Consider the following 12,694-nt stretch of genomic DNA (forward strand, 5'->3'; position numbering starts at 1 on the left):
ACCCTTAAGGATGAGGCTCTGGGGTCCTGCCCTAGCACTAGGAGGGGATCTGTGAGGGCTGCGGATTGAGTGCACCCCTCTTGGGCAGGGCGTTGGCCTCTCGGAGCAGGCTCGCCCTGTCCGGGGACTGCGCCCCGACTCCCCGCGGGAGCAGCGGGAATGCAGCGCCCCGGGCCCGGGCGGAACCTCCCGCCCTCCCCGCGGAGACACTCAGCCAATGGGGCGGAGGGGGCCGGCGCTAGAGGCCGGTGCCCAATGGGGGCAGCGAGCGGCGCTCCGAGTGCCGGCGGTTCGGAACTCGGGCTGGAGCCCCAGCGCGGTCTCGCCTGACCCACCTGCAGCGCCAGGGGAAGGCGCCAGCCTCGGTCGCCTGCCTGCAGCTCCCGGGGCCAGAAGCCGCCAGGATGCCGCTCGCCCAGCTGGGAGATCCATGGCCCAACATGGAGCTGGTGCAGCTGGACACGGAGGTGAGGAGAGGGCGCACAGCAGGGCATGGAATGCGGGCGGGGAATTTGTGGGGAGGGGCATACAGCCCCCCCGTACCCCTCTTGCAGTAGGGTGCTGGGGGCCCGGGTGGGGGGGAGGTAGCCCCCACCCTAGTGGACGGTGGGGTCCGGGGAAGCCATTGGAGCCCCTGCGTGGCAGAAAGGGGAGCGGGACCCCTGCCTGCACTGCGGGGAAGGGGCTGAAGGGAGCCTGCCTGCCCCATGGCCGGTCTGGGTCTGAGCCAGGGCAGGAGGGCCAGGCTGGGCGAGATCCCAGAGGTTTGGTGGGAGGGATGTTTTTCTCTCCCATTGAAAGCCCTGAGGTCAGCGCTGAGGAGAAAGAGCCTCTGTGTGTGTGTCCACATACGAACACACACAAAGTTTCCCTTTGAACAAAGAAAGTGCCCAGGTCTCCTCTTCCACCTCACCCAGATGAGGAGTATGGCAGCTAAGCCTCGCTGTAGGCTTGCCTCCTAATTAAAGACATAAAAATCCCCAAATTGATCAGATGAATGCAATTAGGGATTCTGCACCCAGGATCTCTGCTCCGGATCACTTCTCTGCCCCAACCCTGCCCTAAAGGAATTGAGAGATTCATTTTTGGGGAGGGAAGGGACTTCTCACCTGATCCAATCAACATGTCTGCAAGCAGGTTTCAGTGGTTCTAACAGCCAGGAGTTATTTATTTATTTTATTTAAGCAAAGAAGCAGATTCCCAGTAATCCTGTGGGTTTTGTGTGCTGCCCTGAGGCTGTCATTCATAATCTGCTGCATTGATTTGGCCTATCGCACTGCAATATTTAGGCTGCTGAGCCCCTCAGGGGTGACCCCTTGTGGGTGTACAGATGGGCTGTACAAACCAGTCCTGGGCTAAAACATAGTGCTGAATAGTATCAGTCCTCAAGCAATCTTTTGTACCAAGTCCTTGGGCCAAGGGGTGAGGGGGGAGTTCTCCAAGTATCAAATAAAAACAACAAACCATACAACTGTCATCTTTTAAATCACATTTTAGAAGTGTCTTGCTTGTATTACTTTCTCAATATTGGAGAGGAATTAACTTCCCCCAAAAGTGTCTCTTCCCTGTATCTCTCATGTGTGTAATACATAAGTTACACATGCACAACTAATCAAATTTCCTGAGGTTTTGTAGGAAAACCATCCACCAGTATACTTGCTAGACTGAGTGCATTGTAATGAACTGTCAGATCAGCGTATTAACCGCTCCTTAAGCTATATTTGACCCTAGATAATCTTTTTTTTTTAAGGGATGGAGAGTATCTAGCTTGCAGTCTATCCAACATTTAAGGGCCTAATTAAACCCAACAAATGCTCTGAAGTACAGAATGAAGTCCGGAACTCTCACCTGATCTCTGAATCCCTTGTTATTTAGATTGCAGTAGTGCTGCAAGTGTGCTAGGATTGTTCCAAACATAGATGAAAACGCAGTTCCAGCTTCAAAGTCCCAAGTCGAAATGTCCCCATCAGAGTACTATACTGCTTCCCCTTCAAAGCATGCACACTGACATTTCTCTAATCCAGTTTGCTAGGATGGGCATACATTTAAAATTCCCAGGTGTTCTATCTCGTATACACACTTCTTTCCTTCCTGCTTAAATCTCTCTCTCTTCCCTCACCCCCACCCCCAGTAACTCAATCTTTGTTTAGATGGACAGGATACTGCATGTGCCATAAACATGCATTGTTGCAGGCTTATGCTACAATTTTTTAAAAGGAAAGGTGCAAGTTTGGAGAGCATTTAAACTGAATATTAAAGAATCACCTATGGCTGTGTGCTATGAAACTGAGCTCCTACTAATGGTAACTAGACCCAGCACCTTTATTCTACAGCTTGTTTTTTTCTCTGCTTACCCACCACCTCACCGGGGTGCACAAGCTGAGGTTCTCCTGCTAAAACTGACCAGTCCCTAACACTTAGCCTCTTGATAGGTCTTTCACGATAGACAAAGAAACTTGACTAGAAACCTCTGAGCAATGACCATAACAACAAATGTTCTGTTGAGAGAATGTCATTGGTCACAGCTGCCCCTTCTCTTTGCCAGCCAAGCCCTGCAAAAGAGAATTTGGGTCAATACTTCACCATGCCCGTTAGCAGCAGTGCTAAGGGTCTCCATCTACAGTGGGCTTAGAACATCTGGGGTGCATGGATAGACCAAGGATTCATCTTGAAGTGAACTAATAGCATCTGTTGTAAAGTTTTGAGTCATCAAAGCGCATGTGCGCGTACAGGGGTGGGAGAGGAGGGAGTTACTTGTTCCACAATGATTTGATCAAGAGGCCTGCTATCATGCTGTGCTTTCAGGGCTGACTTTTGTGGTGAGGTAACTGAGATCTGGAAGATGACAGTGCCGTAGTACCACGGTGCTTTGAGTCTGCTTTTTTTTTAATCGGAAGACCTCATAATACCTGATTACTAAATGCAAACTCTAACAGGAGCAAAAATGAATGCCAGTGTCAATGACACGCAATGCTGCTGGCAGGATGGGGATTTACTGCCTAATCCTGTGGACAGACTGCACTTGTGTGTTGCATGCCTGGCTGCTGACGGTGTCAACTTACTCGAGTTATACTGCTGACCTGAAACTGATGTCTTGGGGGTTTTTTGTTTGTGGTGGAGATCGTGTGTCCAGTATGTTTGGAAATCAGTCCTATCTATGAAGTTTGTTTCTAACAACGGGAGAATGAGAAAAACTAATGTGTGCTCACCTACTCCCTCATTAGTAGCCTAATTTAAGTCTCAAGGCCTGTTTGTTTGTTTTTTCTGTCATCACCCCCCGGCCCCCCAAACACATACACCCCTTCCCTCCCCCCTTTGGAGTGTGAGCATCCAGCACTCCAAATAAAATCAGTGGGACCAGCAGGTTCTTAGCACCTTTAAAAATTAGTCCCTTAACTTCTGGGGTGATTGTGTCTTGTATGTAGAACCCAACTCCTAAAGCTAATATCCCAACTAATTGCAGAGTTGTGTGCATGGGCACTGGATCCCGTGTAGTAAAATGGATAGTGTTGGTGGAGTTTTATTTCACCTTTAAGTCTGGCTGCCATCTTCTGTGCTAGATGCCAATACAGTCTCCCTAACCTGGCAGAATATCTATATAGCTGTATAATGTAGAGAAGGATTGAAAGACCGAATCTGACTCATGGCTTCAAAGGTTATTAAAGGGGGGTGAGGGTCTGCTGACCCTTCTTGTGAAGGGTAACGTAGCTATGAAATGAGACGTTTCTGGAACGTCAGTTACGTAAATTACTCTGGGATTCTTGCCACAAAGGTTTTAAATGGGCTTCCGCAAACCTTTGCTTTCTGAGTCATGGAGCAGAGGTGTTATCGGAGTGTTCATGGAGGAATCAAACCTATTGTTTTTTTCATGCTCCAGGAGCATTAGTAATCCTTTTTTGAGACTGGTCGTAGTTTGTTCTATTAGTCTCAGCAAGCTCAAGTGAAGAAGGTGGAGCTGCTTTGTGGGGTGTGCATGGGAGCATGTGCGAGACCAATGCACTGCAGGAGGCAAGTAGGGAAACACTTAAGTCCTGGGCACCTAACGCAGCCTCACAAATATTTCAGTTCCTCTTCTGCTTTCTGCATTGATCAGAATATTGCTTACATAATGAGGAAATGTGGGTGAAGTAAAGTGCAAGCGGTAGAAAATGAATCTGAGTGACTTAATTGTCATAGTAATGACAAGCAACTTCTAGGCAATGCTTTTCGCTAAACTCTTGTTTCATTAAGCAAACATACAGCAGCCTAACTGACCGTCACTTCAAACTGTAATTATTTTGCCCATTATAAATACATGTCCTCTCTGTACTGAGCAAAAGTTCTTCATGGCTAACTTGTCTCTTGTGAACATCTTAGCTGAACTCTACGCAGTGATCAGAAGATAAACAAGGAAGCTATATGATCTCAGTCTCTATTAATACGTTTCTCCAGTGTCACACAGTCAATTCATCAGTCTGTCGCCTGGGCTATGCAGTGTTATGTAGGGTGTCTTTTTATTTTGTGGAGTTTTCCTTTCTGGAACCACAATCAGCAAAGACTCTCAAATTCCATTTAAAAGAAAATTAGCAACAAAACAGTTTGCATATCAAAGTACCAAAGATTTTTGAAGGAAGGGTTTGATTCTCATTAGACAGTCTGTTGGGATTTTGTACATCAGCACTTAATGTTTCACCATTCATGGAAGTGAGTGGGGAAGCTTCTTTCTGGATATGTAATATTCTAGTTATGTTTAGGCATGGAAGGATTAGATTTTTATAGGTAAATGTCGATAAACATTAACTTCACCATACAAACATAAACGGATGAAAAAATATTTCCATCAATAGCTGTAAATATAGATTACTATACTAGGCAAAGTAAGAAATTCTTCTTGAGAACTTAGTATGATTTAAGGATATTTACTCGGTATATTTTGACGTGATATTGACAATTTGTGAGTTAATGCTTATAAAGCTTTTGCTTTTTGAATCGCAACATCTATTGTCATCAAATTATCATCTGACTCCCCCCCCTAATTTTATGCAACTGTACAAATTTAAATCAATAACTGAAAAAATGCTTTAAAAGAATCAATATTATCCATTGAAATTATTTTTAAAAAATCGAGTTCTGCCTAGTCTAGTTATATTTTATGGCCATCTGTATAGTGACCAGTTGAAATTTAAAGCTTTAGAAATACCACCAGGGTGTCTAAACAGATCTACCAGTAGTCCAAGGCTCTAGTTTTGCTGAACACTCTAGTTAGGAAATAAATGTCTTGATTGTCTTAATGGCAATAAGAGAATGAGCTTCATATTTTTCATGACCCAAAGGGGAGGAGTTCTTCCTGCTTCTCTGATTCAGAGCAGCCATGGCTACCGTGTTCAGTTCTGGCAATTGCTTTCTGGCTGCAATAAGGATTATGTGGAATTAAAGGGATTTAAAAAGCAAGATGTCCTAAGATAAACATCTCCAAGTGCAGCCTTAGGTGAGAGTTATGTAACCATATACATTTGCTTTCTTAATAGACGATTGTATTGAACAGACATCCCTATGGTGTTAAAGCCTATGTATGAAAGGGGCTACAAGTTGCAAAGCTTGTTTCTGAAAGTGATGCACTAGGTTATTTCTGGAGCAAGTGACAACTAAAGTCAACACTACAGGTGGTATGTCAGATTGCCCTCTTAATCTGCACTTTCCTCAGACACAGAGCAACGCTTGCTGGAAAAGTTGGGTGGACAGACTGCTGACTCCCAGCAGAGATGCCTGTGAGCTGCAGTTTCTGTAGCTTGAACTGCTCTTCCTGGCCAGTCAGTGTCAGCCCCCTGTTAATACACAATACTCAGAGTTCAAGAGCCAAGTTTCATACAATGGAATTCTTGCAGCAGGCATTGCCTGGTCAGTACCTATGACACTCTCACCAGCATTGCTCTCTTCTGAGTCACCCTAGGGGTGGGGCAGTCATGTAGCCTTATGTTTGGAAACAAGAGAACAATTCGCTACCTAGATTGTCTTTGGTTGTGCCACACATATAGCTAGTTAGCTGTGTACGTATATTGTATGTAGGATGGAGCCTTGAAAGAGGCTTCTTACAATACAAAAAGATGAAGCTGAAAAACCCATACATTTGTTTAGGTGTATTTATAAAACAATAAATTGCAGCATGTTACCTGGGGAGATGACTACTCTACGTGTCAGGACAGAGATATGTACATAACTCCAGATGGGTCACAGAGATCTAAATGGAAACCACCAGATGAGGTGGTAAAGAGTTTTTTTTTGGGGAGGGGGGAAAGAGTCTTGGCTCAAAATGTGCAGGCTTCTTCCAGCAAAGCTAAGTTGTACAGCACTTTGAAAAGTGACTCATTTGTTGGATGAATTTGGTTCCCCGTTGAAGCAAATGTGTGCGTGCAAAGCACCCCTTGGAATGTGTGCTTTGTTTTGATTTCTCCCAGCATCCCTACCGCTCCCAGGCAGGATTACAGTCCATCACAAATAGCTTTCTGCAGAACCCGTGCTGTTTGACAGGAGGAAGTCAGAAATGTAGTACTTAAGGGTACGTGCCAAATGCTTAGGAAGAGGCAATAGGGTGAAAGGGGGAGATGCTACTGGGATAGACAATACTCCCTTTCAGTTAACGGTTCTATCAGTTACAGCTCACTCGGTGCTTTGAAACCTTGTGCTTCAATAGTCCCTTCCATCCAAAGATCGCAAAGCCCAAGGAACTCTGTGGCAGAGCCGAGTGTCAAACCCAGGTGTCACATGCCTTACCCACACTCTCTTGCTTTCCTCCTTTTAGATGTTCTTCTCGGAGTGGTTGTGGATGTGTGTTCCACTTAGGTGAGCTTGTGGAGAGCTTTGTATACCAGTACTTGTGAGGGCAGCGCATGTGCCCTATGTCAGTGGCTCTCAACATTTCCAGGCTACTGTACCCCTTTCGGGAGTCTGATTTGTCTTGCGTACCCGAAGTTTCACCTCATCTAACTACTTGCTTACACAATCAGACATAAAAATACAAAAGTGTCACAGCACATTTTTACTGAAAAATTGCTGACTTTCTCATTTTTACCATATAATTATCAAATAAATTAATTGGAATATAAATATTGTACTTACATTTCACTGTATAGAGTAGTATAAAATTTTAGTTTGTACTGACTTGGCTATTGCTTTTTATGTAGCCTGTTGTAAAAGTAGGCAGGTATCTAGATGAGTTGATGTACCCCCTGGAAGATCTCTGTGTACCCCCAAGGGTACACATACCCCTTGTTGAGAACCACTGCACTTCACCTCCTTGTGTCTCCTCCTGAGGCTATTTAAGGGCGTCTGAGTTTCAGGTTGGCCAAAGTCTATTTTCAGTTACTGTGGGTTGCCTGGGTGCAAATGAAAGCAGAGTTTGGCTCATGTGAAGCTCGGTTCACTCTCCTGGCATGTGCCTTTAGTAACCTCTGAGTGGCTGCTAATTAAATGTGAACTTCCTCAACTTAAAATGGGCATTCCACCTCTTGTCAGGCTTATTTTTTAAATACATAAACAACCCTTACAAAACTGGAATTTTAATGAACAGTGACTTATGAATTGTCTATCAGAAACAGCTGAGCCAATAAACACGAGCACCCTTCTACGCTAGTGATAGCAAGGAAGCACTCTCCTCTATGCAAGGAAAAGATCTTACTTAATTTCTTAAATATTCTTTGTAGGCTAAAGCCACTGACAGCTTCTCCTAAACAATACATCTGTAATCTCTTGGAAACAGTTAGTTCTTCTGCTAGTTTGGTTCCGTAGTGGTACTGTTATTTTTCTCTGGCCACTTATGGTTGAAAATACTTCTGATTCTTTAAACTGTGCAAGTGTATAAGAGGAAACAAAACGTGGTTTGGGCCTTTCTAAGTGGCTGAGTTAGAACAAGCAGCTCTGATACCTTTGAAAATCTGGCCCTAAGTCCTTAAACCACATCTAACAACGCCTTTTTGGGTGCTGCATGAATAACTGGTGGATGTGACTGAAGAGTATATGTCTGCATGTATCTGTATCAAACTACAAACTCCATCTGTGAATGCCATTTTGACTGTAAATTGTGCTGGGCTGTCATGTTGTGTTTTACCTCCATCTTGAACTGGGATTCCAGGAGGTGCCAAGAGAAATCCTTGTGTGTAAAACAGCTGGGAGTCATTAATCTGGATGGTTTTCTATTCAAAAGGAAGCAGTCTAGGACAACTGAGCTGGCTGCAGCCTGGGGGAACCAGTTTTACCAGACTGGACTGCATAGGCCAGATTGAGGTGCATTTCACACAATACAAAAACCAGGGGTCACCCGATGAAATTAACAAGCAGCAGGTTTAATTCAAACTAGTAGTACTTTTTCACACAATGCACAACTAACCCATGGAACTCATTACCATGGGGTGTTATAATGGTCAAAAGTATAACTGGGTTCAAAAAAGAATTAGATACATTCATGGCGGATAGGTCCCTCAATGGCTATTAGCCAAGATGGTCAGGGAGACAACCCCATGCTCAGGGCAACCCTAAGCTTCCAGCTGCCAGAAACCAGGAGTGGAAGATGGGTGGATCACTCTGTAATTGCCCTGGTCTGTCCACTCCCTGAAGCCCTGGTACGGGCCACTGTCCCACGCAGGATAGTGGGCAAGATGGAGCATGGTCTGACCCATATGGCAACTCTTGTGTTCTCTTATGTTGCTTACCTGAGCTGCTCCGGCCAAGGAATGTGGCAAGGGTGCCAAAGTTATTTCCACGAACCCCAATTGAGTAATCCCTGTTCCCAGCAGCTCTTAGGTACCTGCTTGATTTTTTCCCCATTGAAGTCAATAGCTTTTTAAGCATGTGCTTAAGTCCACACTTTAGAGAAGCAACTGGTTGAGAATGATCTCTCCCTAGGGTAAACTGGAAGCAACTGGAACTACACTGGTGTGAGATCAGAATTGGGCCCTATAGGTGTAAATATTGCAGGGCTAATGTCAGTCTAGCAGGAAGGGATTTGCTCTCTTCTGTAACTGACATGGCCATGCTGTGAATTGGAGTGGCTCTAAATTCACACATTGCTCGGGGCACAGCTCTCATAGAAAGGGAGATCACCTACAACTTGGAGACTACCAGCTGTTTTCCCTGCGCTTATCTTTGAAGACTAGACTTGTACGTGAAGAGCTGAGTCTGCCAACTCCTCCCTGTGCTAAACTCTTTATCATGAGTTAGCCACCAGCTGGTAGGCATGAAGTTCAAAACTATATTTAATTGTGTGTGTGTGTTTCATGACAAATGTGGAGCCCCAGTAAGATATGGTAGAAACTGAATCCCTGTAGTGTTAAAGTGAGACTTGGTTAGTGTCACACTCCAAAAGCTGTCATACCAGGGGTCAATAAATGCAAGTTTTCTCAGCCTTGTTTTAAAAGGGCATGAATTAAACAGGGCCAAAACATCACTTCTTGTTAAGTGTTATGAAAGCTTGAGACCGATCTCGGAAAAACAAAAACACTTAATCCTAACAAAAGTTGATTTAAGCCCCTCCAACTCCACAATATTTAAAACTCACATTACAATGCTTAGAACATGAGGGTGACGTGGGTTTTTTTTACCCATGAAAGCTTATGCCCAAATAAATCTGTTAGTCTTTAAGATGCCACCGGACTCCTCGTTGTTTTAATTTCATTGCCTTTCATTGCTCAAGTTGAGATGCCTCATCTCTGTTTATGCTCTTTTTTTTTTTTTTTTTGCAAGTACATTTCTCAAATTCTTTCACTTCTCAGCTAAGTTTATTAATAAAAACACAGATAAATTAGCTTTACAGGGGAAGGATTTTTACGGAGTGTTCTTGCCACTCTGCCAAATATCAGATATCTGTGTCTAAGCATATATCTCCCACCCATCTTCACCCCCAAGTCGTCTTGCTCCTCCAGGGCTGCCATCTTGCTGAATTTGACACCGCTTTCATTCCCAAGGCAACAGGCTGTGTGACCAGCGCTTTGTTATTATAGGCATAAGTCCCCTATCATGACCTCACTGCAGATTCCAGCAATAGATGTTTGGCTAGCAGGAGAGTATTTATTGAGTGGAAAGGACCAAATGCAGCCACAAGCCAAGCAGTTGGTGCAGAAGTTCCTGGGGCGCTGTCAGCAGTGATGTAAATGATACCCATTTTAAAATGGGCTTATACTGGATATCAGCAGTAAAACTGTAACTTCCGATCTGGGATTCGTGAGGCAAAAGTGTAACATCCGCATCCATCTCGGCGTGTAGCTTTTCCTGCTAATACAAGAGTGTAAAGCTAATGCAGCTCTGCCTCTCCTTTAACCTACGCCCTCACCAGCCAACGTTCACAGAACAGCAAGCGTGCGTAAATCACGCTCCCTTGGCCGAGTTCCAAAATGGTGCCGTTTTCACAGGTCTTTTTAGGTTAAAATGTCAGGTTTTTTTGACCAGCTCCACTTGTCATGTATATCTGATGTGTAAAGGACACGATTGTGCTGTATCTTATCAATCTGGCCCACACAATTTATGGAGCTTTCAGCACCTTCTAGCCTAGTATAAAAGTCTATTCAGGTAAACTTAACTGTCCCTCTCCAAAATGGCATTTTCATAGTGCCTGGCATTTGCTAACAATGGATTCTTCTTTGCATTTTGCAGAATGGGCAGGTTGCACCAGAAGAAGGCGGGAGACATCCATCAAAGGTAAAAAACAAAAACAAATGTAGCATCTTCAAGTTGGAAACATTCATCTGAGCTGTACGTTACACTGCTATGTGTGGTTTTCTTCCAGAGCCAACTGAGTAAGCCTTCATTTTATGGGGCGTGGAGAGGTGATGGTTTAAAATCTGCTGCTCTGTTGCTAACTGGGGATGGCGGGGTAGAGGGAGGGAGGAAGGGTGGGAGGCAGGGGAAGGGTTGAATGCCCCTGTCATGCCCTGTCCTTGCCTTCTCGCTTTCCCCTAGACTTGCATGTACAATTTCACCAAACCAGCATCTTGAATCTTCTCAATCACTCTCCTCCCAATGTAGATGGGCTCAGTGGTTAGAGCAGAGGACTAGCAGTCCGGACTCCTGGGATTGGTTGGTGGCTCTGATACTGACTTGCCCTGTGACCTTAGGCAAGTCTCTTTACCTTTCTGCTTCCATTTCCCCATCTCTGGAAAGGTTAATAGAAATCCACAAGCATATTGTGAGACTTGACCGTCAGTGCAACTGTCTTCAGGTTCTCCAAGTGCAAAGTATTTCCCCCTACACCTAGTCTTTATCTCTTCGGTATATGGCCCCCATTACCATTGTACCTGGGTGAGTCACAGTCTTTAATTTATTTATCCTTGCAACACACTAGTGATTTCTACATTCCTTGCAGGGCAGGGCTAAGGTAGGTGCTATTTTCCCCATTGTACAGATGGGGAACTGAGGCACAGACCAGCTGGGATTTGCCAAGGTCACACAAGAAGTCAGGGACAGAGGAGGGAATTTTACCTCCTCTCAGGCTAACCAGGGGCTCATCCTTCTGCTCTATAGGCCTAATGCCCTTTCTAGTCTAAATGTGAGCTGAATAGTGTTGAGGAATTTGATTTCAGGGATGTGTTTTCCCTGAGATGAATTAGCATCCAGTAGGAGAACGGCGATTCAAACTGATGTTCTGCCTCTTAGCCAACAGGGACATCTTGCAAGTTGCTGTTAGTCTAACCCTAAATTGCATGAGTGCTGCTGCCTTGTTTCTCTGCCTGCTGCACAAGGTTGCTCATGCTAAGAAGTGGAGAAGAATGGCTGTCTGATTGCATTCAGGGTCCCATAAGCCCTTCAGTATGGGTAGATGAGTATTTAAAATGTAGTTTTCCAATATGCTAATATTATGGCTGTGGAGAGAGGCATTGTGGAATATGCAACTCCTATCACAAGACATGATGAATGGATTGTCCATCAGAGTTCATTCGACACGTTCTCTCCTAATCAGGAGTCACCCTCTATATCTGATGTGTATCCTTGGAGGAGTTTTCAGTCTGACACCGCATTTTAGCCTGCAGCTCTATGGATTTTTCTTTCCTTTCTGCTGGCCCTGGAAGTTGATTTTGATTGTGTTCCAGTAAGTGAGTTTCCCATTTCCTTAGATGTAATTTTGTGCCATTTAAAGAAGTTTAAATGGAATAGCGGTTGTCTTGCCTCTCTAGGGGTTGATGCCGAAAGAACCAATTCTTGTAAGCCAATTCTCTTTTCCACACTTGTGCCTTGGCTTTTAATAAAGCTAATGTTAAAAAATGACATATTACATAGGTTGAGAAAAGAGTGTCTGTACATCTGGGTATAGTCCTTCACGTATTCACATTTGTATCTTGACCTATTCCTGACTGGTTTGGATCTCTGTTCTTCAACTTGCCAGTCTGATCTTAGGGGTGTCATCTTAGAGGCATAAAAGTAGCATGTAGAACCTGATGCTGACACAGGACCAGGCCTCTCAGGATCAGTGATAATGTGCACCCCTCTGTGTTGAGAATACAGCTGGCCCTTGGTTCTTTGCATTGCTAGAGTCCTTCCCTGACAGAGGTGTTGTCTCCTCTGACTGGATTCCCACTGGCTTGTTGAGGCTCATTGTGGGACTTGCCTCTTTCATCTCCAAGCACGTTACTGAGTTCTTCTCCTGTAAATGCTGCTGAAGGACAGCAGCTCTTGCTACCTCAAGTAGTCTTTAAAAATCTGCAAAAAGAACAGAGAAATACCTAACCAAGAT

At 44.6% G+C, this 12,694-nt stretch overlaps 1 protein-coding gene across 3 annotated transcripts in view; it reads left to right on the forward strand.

The window, feature by feature from the left end:
- Window positions 1-273: 273 nt before the first annotated feature.
- The window catches only part of RPS6KA1 (ribosomal protein S6 kinase A1), a 66,786-nt gene continuing 54,365 nt past the window's right edge, over window positions 274-12,694 (forward strand). For 2 of the 3 annotated variants that reach the window (XM_034754058.1, XM_034754053.1), the window contains exons 1-2: window positions 274-467; window positions 10,621-10,665. In XM_034754058.1, the coding sequence (XP_034609949.1) occupies window positions 405-467; window positions 10,621-10,665 (108 nt within the window). In that variant the 5' untranslated portion in view covers window positions 274-404. The remainder of the gene's footprint in view (window positions 468-10,620; window positions 10,666-12,694) is intronic. The other variant, XM_034754052.1, reaches the window with a different exon arrangement.

The sequence above is a fragment of the Trachemys scripta genome, chromosome 20, assembly GCF_013100865.1.
Source record: "Trachemys scripta elegans isolate TJP31775 chromosome 20, CAS_Tse_1.0, whole genome shotgun sequence".
Taxonomy (NCBI): domain Eukaryota; kingdom Metazoa; phylum Chordata; order Testudines; family Emydidae; genus Trachemys; species Trachemys scripta.